The sequence below is a fragment of the Parasteatoda tepidariorum genome, chromosome 8 (assembly GCF_043381705.1).
Source record: "Parasteatoda tepidariorum isolate YZ-2023 chromosome 8, CAS_Ptep_4.0, whole genome shotgun sequence".
NCBI lineage: Eukaryota > Metazoa > Arthropoda > Arachnida > Araneae > Theridiidae > Parasteatoda > Parasteatoda tepidariorum.
The window spans coordinates 35,929,479-35,939,940 of NC_092211.1; the positions used below are offsets into that span (position 1 = coordinate 35,929,479).

The 10,462-nt window shown below is 25.3% G+C and overlaps 1 protein-coding gene across 1 annotated transcript in view; it reads right to left on the bottom strand.

The window, feature by feature from the left end:
* Positions 1-9,905, bottom strand: part of LOC107455989 (regulator of G-protein signaling 3) — a 174,545-nt gene extending 164,640 nt beyond the window's left edge. Inside the window, exon 1 of the mRNA XM_016073744.3 lies at positions 9,653-9,905. Within this exon, the coding sequence (XP_015929230.1) occupies positions 9,653-9,700 (48 nt within the window). The 5' untranslated portion in view covers positions 9,701-9,905. The remainder of the gene's footprint in view (positions 1-9,652) is intronic.
* Positions 9,906-10,462: the final 557 nt, after the last annotated feature.

The window sequence follows — 10,462 nt, forward strand, 5'->3', positions numbered from 1 at the left end:
ATATATATATTACTGAATTTAAAGTTGCTTAAAGCATAGTATTTAAATCAAAATTTATTATTCTAGTCTAAGTTTTAAAAATAAACTACATATTGAGGTAGCGCTGTTTATCACCCAATCATAAAATTCAATTTAGTGGGATAAATTTACTGTTCAATATTAAAATATACCATAAAAATATACAAAATAAGGTAATGTTGATCAAAATCTACTACTTAAATATAGTTTTATCATTTTCACCTAAAATAATCAACGAAAATTACCAAATAAGGTACAGTTGTAAATCGTCAAATATTTAAATGCAACTTTTCGAGACATAGTTGCTGATCTATATTCAAAAATTAAAAATATAATATGTTAGTTTTGTTTAAACTATGCTATTTAATTTAAGCTTTGAAGGTCAACTTTGATGTTCTAATCTGAAATATTCTACGAATTCCAAATAAGGTAATATTGTTTAGTACCGAATAGTACAATATAACTTTATGGGATGATCTTACTTTTCTAATCGGAAGCTAACGTAGTTTAGAACCTACTATTCAAAAGTATCGATTTAGTTATAATATTTAATTAAACAGCATTGTATTTATACGACTTAGTTGGAAGATTTTTAATTTTTATATGGAGCAAAATGTTGGAAAAATACCAAATAATGTATTATTTAAGGAAACCTTTTTTGGATAGTTTTATTATTTTAAATTGAAATATTTGTTTAACATATAAAAAAGTTTAAGCCATGATGTTTATAAAAGCTCCATGGTAATTTTTATGTTTTTTTCGTACATTTGCATGAAATTCTCTAATATATTTATTTAAAACTACTTTTTAAGCTTGTATCTATGCAAAAAATATTTTATTATCATATGTGGATTTTCATAAAAAAATTGCGTTAAGTTTTATATCATAATTTCTTCCCTCACAATACATCATCGTTCATAAAAGGGTTATATGTAGAACAACATCTAATTTCTCTTTTTAAGTTGAGATTACTTATTTAATATTCTTAGCAACATTCACTGGAATTACGGTAAGTATTTAATATTTCAGATTTGGAAACTGATGAAAATTTTAATGCTTACAAACTATCTGCTTATGAACAACTTATAAAATATGTTAGTTTGAGCTGTGCCGACCGGCCTGTGTAGGGGGCAGGGAACTGGGTTCGAATCCCGGGAAAGGCATGGATTTTTCTTTCTCTCTATCTGTGTTCTATGTCCTTTCTCTTTTTTGTGTGAATGTGACCCGCCCTATAAACGGGTTGTGGTAGTGCGACGTGGGCGACGCTGCTCCACCGCCGTGGCTTCGCCACAGGTGGCCACTGGGTAACGAAAAGAGAGTTAGCAATTCTGGCACTTTCTGAGGCCAATGGACAATAGTTCCAAGTGCCCGCCATTAAAAAAAAAACGTTTGAGCTGTTGATGAATTTTTATCTAATATCATTAAAAACTGTCAAAATCTATTATTTTCATCATCTGAAAAACAGATCGAAATAGAGGTTTAAGAATAAATTTTAAAATTATATTTATTATGAATTGTTTTCTACAGGCGTGTTAAGTGTTTATATGGTTAGGCTTCGCTAAGTGTTGTGGATATTTTTTTACTTCTGTGTTAGCCCTTGTAAGTAGCTAATGCTTTATATCTTACAGGTATAATGAAGTATATAAAAAATTATTTATTTGTTCGGTTATACCCTACATAGTAATTTTAAAGCTGAAAACAAAATTTATTTTAAATTTTATTTTTTAAAGAAATGTAACAAACATATTACCTAATGTAAAAGATAACAAAAATAGCTAAATGGCGCTACATTATGAGCATATTTAAAGATATAGATAAGTTTTCACGGGAATTTCTGCCTGCATATGGCAGTTTTTTTTTTATAGAAAACAAAACAATTTCTCTTACAATAGCAAAATTCAATCTAAATACATGCCTGCTATGAGTAGTAAAAATTCTTTAAATTACTACTATAGATATTAATTTCTGCACTCTGATTTATATTTTAAATAAACCAAAAATTATTGCACTTTTCTTGATGCTTTTTGATGGAATTGTATAGAGTTCAATAAAATATACTGCCTCCGAAATGAAACATAATTTTTATAGCCATGAACATTAAAATATCGACAAGTCTTTAAATTAGTTAATTTTGCGAATCTAATGTTTGAATATAATTTCAAAAAACTCTCTAGTATTTTAAATTAGATAGAATAGCTCTATGAAAAGATAATTTTTGTTGAAAGGTTTAAAAAAGCTTTAGTCAGTTCCTCCCTCTCACTAAAACTTTTTTAATTTTTCATAGCACAGAATGTTTAAAGATTACTAAATAAAATATATTTTCCCAGAATCTATTATTCAAATATATTTGTAATGATAATAATATAATGAATAATATANAAGATAATTTTTGCTGAAAGGTTTAAAAAAGCTTTAGTCAGTTCCTCCCTCTCACTAAAACTTTTTTAATTTTTCATAGCACAGAATGTTTAAAGATTACTAAATAAAATATATTTTCCCAGAATCTATTATTCAAATATATTTGTAATGATAATAATATAATGAATAATATACTGAATACTATTCATTTTTGAAGTAGATAGAAAACTGTTATTTTAGTAATATTGAAAAAACTGTACATTATTGAACAAAAATTGTACATTTAAAAATAGTGCAAAAATTTAGAACAATTATTTTAAGTAGTAATAAGAAAAGAAAATTATGGTATGTAACAAAAGTGAAATTGAGATTACAAAATCTCAGATATTGAATAGTTAAATTAAGCAGAAATCTACTAAAATGGACACTTTTGCCTTGTTTAAATTATGCCTATGTTCGGATTCAATGCTGGTTGATTGGCTTACTATAAAGTAATAAGCCATTAAGCCATAAAAACCGGAAAAGAGTATAATGCTTCAAACGCAATCATTATTGGTTACTCAATGTCATAAAATCAACGATTTTATTAACTAGTTCTCAGTTGTGCTAGCTCTAAAATATGCGTTTTGCTGTCAATTAAATAATCTTCAGATTAAACAGCTTAAATAATGAGCATTTAATTTAATATAAATTTGCAGCAAATAAGTATTAATAATAGTATATATAAGCATTAATAATATAACTTTAATAAAAAGCGGCAATAATATAATGTTAACCATAAGAGTTAATAATAAAATGTTAATAAATGTAATAACAATTCTACCGCAAAAATAAATAATAATTGGAATCATCATCATATCTGTAACAATTTAAAACATTTCTTAAATTTTAATATTTTAATTGAAATGATTATATCATATTAGTAAACTCAAATTTGTTTCTGGGAATTTTAACGAAACTATGAACGAGAGTTAAGCATTAAGTGTGAAATAAGATTTTTTTTCTCCTTTTAAACTTTTTTTTTCTTTGCTAGTTTGTAATATATGCGCAAGCAAGCGAAAGTTAATCTCTTTCCTGTCAAAAATAAAAACTAGTTTTGCTTTTTGCAGTATACTTAACGCAGGATACCACATTTTCAAACTGTCATATCTGTGTATTCAAGCTCTCCATCAAAGTAGTATTAATGATTGTTTGAGTGTGTTGCTACAAGAACTACCGTAGAAAGCAAAAACTAAGCATGTCATTTAAAGTAACATTTTTGCTAAAAGTAGGGAAAAGATCGATATACCCACAGAACATTCCGTTTTTCTAGATTGAAATATATCCAAAGGCCAGAGGGATTGTTAGAAAAGAGAGATATATATTTATTCGCGAAATAAAGTACGTAAGAATTCAGGGTTTATTTCTAATATTTTTCAAATATATATGTGACTTGAATACCAATGGAAAGATTTTGATTCGCCCTTGAATTTTGCAGAAATTTTATTCATAGTCATGTATTATGTATGAAGAATTTATTGTAAAACTGATAAGCTGCATTTTGATGTTTTTATATTTCTTGTAAAAATTAAATATCTGGATCATATACCTGACTAGTATCTCTATATGACGCAATTAAATTCATTTATTTCCTATGTCTCCTTCTCATACATGACGATTGCTTTAATTTCTATGAATAATTTATTTTTAGACTTGGGAAGGAGATTGAAAGTATTAAAAATGAAAGTACAATGCGAACTTCATAAAATTAATTAAAATTTTCATTGAAAAAAATTAAGGCAGCATTAAATAAATTTAATGAAGATGATGCATTAAAAATTTCCCTCACTCGACAATAAAATTTTTTTTTGCAATTAAGTTTCATAATCCATTCAATTTTAACAGTAAATTATTTTAATCAGTTGTACACTTTAAAAAAATATAAAAATGAGCTCTTAAATTTACGAGTAAACATGAAACTGAATACATAATCTTTATATTTATTTTAATTTTTCGAAAAGAGCGATTTAATTCTGTGTTCTTTTACTATGCATCTATAAGAAACTGAAGACACGCAAAATGTTCTATATTTAATTCAAAAGCCATATGTTTTACAATGAATTTGAACTGTTTATCATATATCTACATTTATTATTTATTTATTAAAAATTGATTCTCTAAATAAATGTAAATTGTGAGGCTTTAGCTCAAACACAGGTCTAATCTTCTTTGAAAATAGAATAATAATTTCGTAAAGATATTAATATTAATTCAATATATGCACATACAATTTTGTTAATATTATTAATGTTTTATGACTGATTATTCGCATTTTTGTTTGTAAATATGTAACAGAAGATCTTAATTTGCATCTACTTTTAAAACATTAATGTTGATTTTTCTAAGCATTTTCTTTATAAAAATCAACATTATTGAATAATATTTATTATTGAATTGAATAATATTTAGTATTGAAATATAATTTATTGAAATCAAAAGTTTATTAAATATTTTAATATACGAGTAAATTTAATTTAAAAACAGTCTTTACTAAAAAATTTAAATCACCATTGTTTGAATCAGGAATTTAATCAGATGGAAAGTTTTATAAATCTTCGTGCAAGAATGAAAAATTAATTAAGGCCCTGAGGGAAGAATATAGCAAAGCACGCTTTTTATAATACTCTTTTATTTTAAGAAAAAATTCTATGTCATATTTTCATTAAGATATATCTTTTTAAACTCGAATTTTTATATACTGACAAGTTTTCATAATGTTCTTTATGCATTTTCTTTGAAAATGAAACTGTTTATTTTAATTTTATTTATTTACTTTGTTTATTTATTCATGATTTCCCTTATTATTTGCATAATTTTGAATAATCTAGTTTGGTTTCTATGTATTTACATTTTGCATATTTTTAAATACATGTGAAAGTGCGCGGTAATAAATTATGTAACATAAGTTTTCAGTTAAAAAGAAAACAATAGTTTATGTGAAGTAACGAGGCAATAGTTTACTTGAATTAAATTTTAATTCAAGAGCTTAACAACTTTTAAAATAAACTAAATTAAAATTTAGTTCAATGCGATTCTTAATTTTAAATTATTAATTTATACACTTTATGTAGTTCATAAATTATGAGAATCATTCGATTTCAAAAAGTTATGAATTTTTACAAACTGTAAATAGCATCAGCTATATTTAGGGTAACATAAATTACATCGCTTTAATTCTACTTTATATAGTAAAGTAGAATCTTAGTAATTGTAGAATCATGTCTACATTACCAGTGGTTCTTTAGCTAAGTTCTTCAAAAAGTTTTGTGCAAAATTGGAATATTCTTAGAGTAATTTTGAGTTCTTATAATAATGTAATATATGTATCAAACGTATAAAAATGCATGAATTGTATCTGTGATTATATAAATTTCCTTAATTCAACTGTTGTTGTGGAACTGGGGCAATTTTATACGAAATCAACCCTACTAAGCGCAGCTTTGTGAAAGAGCACGAAGAAAAACTGCATTTCTATCTGGGATACCAACTAGTTTTTACCTCAAACTCATTATGAAATTGAACCATTTTACTGTTGTATGTTGAAATAAAATGTTTTATTACATAAAAAATTAAAAATGTAGAATTCCTTAATTTGTATCAGGTTTTTGAGTTAAAATTAAAGAAACTTTTAACTGCGTCCCAATGAAAAACAAGTTGACCCATACACGGAGAAAAAAAATTCTGTTAAATGACCGCACTGTATTGTAATGACATTTCTGGTTTTTTTAAAAAAAAAAAAAAAACTAATTCTGGTTCATTAAACCAACATATACGGTATTTAAACCACTAATTTCATACTTTTTTCCGCTCACCTAGTTACGGTTTGCTGGAAATTCTGGTCTTCAAAACATTTTTTATTACCACACGTTTAGTAGAAAATACAAAACTGAAAAGTAAATTTAAACTAATGAATGGTTTTTGCGCCATTCTAAATATATCAATAATTATATTTCTTAAATATTTAAAAAAAATGACTCTTTCCTAATCTATGTTGTGAAGACTTAGATTTCTTCCGTAAAATTAATACATAATTTTGATTAATTTAGCAAGTTGAATTTTTTTTAAAACTAATATTATAAACCTTTAATTTATTCACAATAACCAATAAGAAAAGAGAAGTGAAAACAAAATCTCATACTAAGATTTTAATAGTGATTGTTTCAAAAGTAGCTGCGATAAAATAATTGAATTAAATAAATTTTTCTTATTATATTTAAAAGAAAGTTATATAAATTAAAATTCGTTATGGTTAAAATAGTAATTAAGAATGTATAGACATATAGGTGTAGTCTTTTGGTTTTTATTTAAAAGAAATTGGTAGTTATAAAATAATCTATATAATAACATAAGTTTTCTTAAAATATTTTACTTTTCCAATAATGATTGAAAATAGCTCCATAAATAACATGCAAATGTTTCTTGTAACGTAAATTTTAAGGACGTCAGAGATGGAATATGTTGTATTGCATTAAGTTTAAATAACATAATGATAAATTGGTCTTATAAACTTATAAACGTAATTTGATAAAAATGAACAAAAAATATATATATATATATTAAGAAAAATTATTGAGGATGGGTCAGTAATTACTTGAGAGAATCTTAACCCTTTAATATATTCAAGTTCAGCACAATTTTATTTTTGGAATTTAGTTAAAATTTTAATTAATTAAAATTTTAAGATCATTTTTAGTAAGAAAGTATTCTTAAATTATAAAACTAAAGTAAAGCTTAAAATTTATAAAATAGTTTCTTCAGAATGAGGGCAAATTTGATTAAAGAAACTACTCACTTTTTAAGTTACGCTAATAGCTCAACGACAAATTATAATACATGAATATTAAAATATTTTCTTCGTGTTCAATAATATAGTAATATGTATTTCGAACTAAAATACTTATAATATTTTAAAAATATAAGGAAATTGAATATCTTCGTTCACATAAATAAATATTCTCAAAATCTTAACTCTTTAATATATTCGAGTTCAACACAATTTTATTTCGGAAATTAAATTAAAAGCTTAGTTAATAAAACATTTAAGATACTTTTTAGCAGGCAAGTGTTCTAAAATTATAAACACAAAATAAAGTATAAAATTTTTAAAACATTTTTCTCAGAATGAGTGTAAATTTTGAGCAAAGAGACTGCAAACTTTTTAAGTTACGTTAATAGCTTTACAACAAATTGTAATACATGGATATTAAAATATTTTTTTCGTGTTCAGTGATATAGTTATCTGTGTTTCGAACTAAAATCTTCATGAAATTTTAAAAATATAATGAAATTGAAAATCTTCATTCTTGATAGAATATCTACATTTCATCTTAATACAAAATCTGCATTAAAAGTTTTAAAGAAATCTACAATAAACTTTTTTTGTTACGTATATTCGCTAAATAAATTTTCTCAAAATCAACATTTTTCTTAAAATGCATATTTAAAGTATATAATTGTTACTCTGCTTTGCAGAAAAAAAATTCTTTAAAATTGACGATTTTTAACCCACTCAGATACCTTAACCGAAAAAAAACATATTTTTTTGATAAAAGAAGTGCATTCACAAAAAAGATTTTAATTTTAAATAAACTTAATTCATGAATTCGCATATTCACATATTTATGGATCGTAAACATAAAAATGAAATTTATTTTGTATCATGAATTATCAATTAAGAGACAAATTACATTTCAAGCTTATAAATAAATCAGACAATTTTCAACATTATTTTGTTATAAATTTGACAAAACTTTTATCCCAAGTAACTGAAATATGTACATTAAAATTATGTCAATTTTAATGAAACTGTCTCTTTTTGCATGTGTACCGATTTTCAGTTTAAATACATTCATTATTTTTAGTATATAATATTTATTATATAAAATATATTTATTTATTATATAAAATATGTATATACAGTAACTTTTTTATATTTTGAATAAGAATATGTATGGGATCCTTGAAGCGCAAAAACATATTTAATTTGTGTAGAGGACGAATCATTTACAAGTATAAAATTAATGAATCAATTACTAAATATCTTGTTTTAATAGTGATAAAAAAACTGAAGCAGTATGTACTAAACTATACAGAAATTGAATAGTTCTACTAATTCTAAAACAGTATAACCTTTGTAAATAAACGTGCTTAAAAATAATTTAGGAAAACATTTGTTCTATATATTTAAGGAATTTTGTTGTTAAGTAATGTCTTACGTGTTTAGGAATAACAATTGTATGCTCGTAGAAGTAAATTATATAAATTTAAAGATTGAAAAACTTGTTTAAATGTGATAAATCTATTTGATGAAGGCATATATATGAAACTATATATATAACAACTTTTANAAACATTAACTCTGTATTTTATTGACATTTGTAAGCATAATGATTTTATAGATACTTATTTTATATGAAACAAGGTTAATTTTTGCAATAATAATAAAATGTTGTTATAAAAAGGCAATTGAATATGGTTGTAATTTTGAGTTATATATATATATATATATATATATTTGTCCGTTTACTTATTACATGTATACTTATATTTACAACGATTTTTAGAGCGTAACTTTGTATTTTTTGAACAACGTAGAAAGCGGAAAATTGGATCAGCCATTATTATAAAAGGTTTATGAATTTCATAACTATTTTGACACATTACTGAAACAAAATATCACTCCCTTAACCTAATCTATAGTTCGTAAAAGTTTTTGACCACAAATTTCAAAGTGATTTATAAATTAAACAAATTTAAATCTCACAAAAATAGCTAGTAATAATCAAGTTGCTTGACTTTTTTTTTGAAGTAACAGAAAAACCATAGCAATATACGTTTCTTTGAAAAAAAAAATATAACAGTTTCTTTTAGAAACAAGAGAAAAATTTAGCAAAAATTCCTAAATGGTTATTTTTTGTCTTTAATTAACTAGTTTTATAAGTGCAATTTAAGTTATTGCTTTAAAAGGAATTAAGCTGTTTAAGTTTAAATGCAATTGTTCAAAACGTCAAACACAAATTTTAAAACAAAACAACAAATAAAATTGTTAAAAATGCAATATTTTCTTCTTTTGTAATACCTTTTATAACTTTTTAAATGCAATATAATTTTGTTTTCAACAATCAAAAAGCACTTAACTTACAATGTACTAAAATGTAAACATAAATCACTCCAAGCACTTATAAGAGCAAAGCGTGCAACAATTTATCTATTCAACAAGTTTATAAACAATGCTTACCTTCTCACGAGGGAGATTCGTAATCAAATACCACGAAGCGGATGTCATACACAATCTTGATAAGACCTAAATATTTAGTCAAAAGATCTCTATTCCATCTAACTATACCTTCACTCAAACTTTTTTTACTTTTCTTCTTAGTTAAACCAACCAATCAGAGAAGAGAGCTTTTCCTGCTTAGAGCGGGAAAAGTGGAGATGCGAAAGAGGAGATGTGGATTCATCTTCTGAGGGGAGAGTTGGTACGTACCTATGGTTTTCTCTAACCCCAGGTTTCCCGGGCACATGCGCTCCTGATGACGTCAAAGCTTGCGCGACAGTTAACCCCCGTCATTTTGGATGCATCCCCCCCTTAAATTCCCGAAATTGCGTCATTTTTCTCCTCAGTCCTGGATTTGAAAATGTCCCGAGGACGAGATATTTCGACGAAATTTGAAGAAGGGTGCCCAAGCCATGATTAAGCTCTTCTGGGAAAAGGGAGTACTTTTTTCTGAGAGTGCGTTTAAGTTTCGGTGCACTTTTGGCACACATGAATGCCCTCTTGACATGATTTAATAATTCTCAGAAATGCTTAAGCCATCAAAAATATTTATTTGATTTGTTGCTAAGTCCAGAATCTGGGAACTTATTTTTTAGAGTATATATGAGAATACATTGCAGCCATTTAGAATTCCGTGCTATATCGAAGAATTACTTTTGCTCTTAATGTAATTCTTGCGCTATTATCACCCGCAAAACATATAATCCATGCATATATAAAATATGAGGTGCCTTATTTAAGATTTAACTTTTAAGAAACATTTCTACGAAT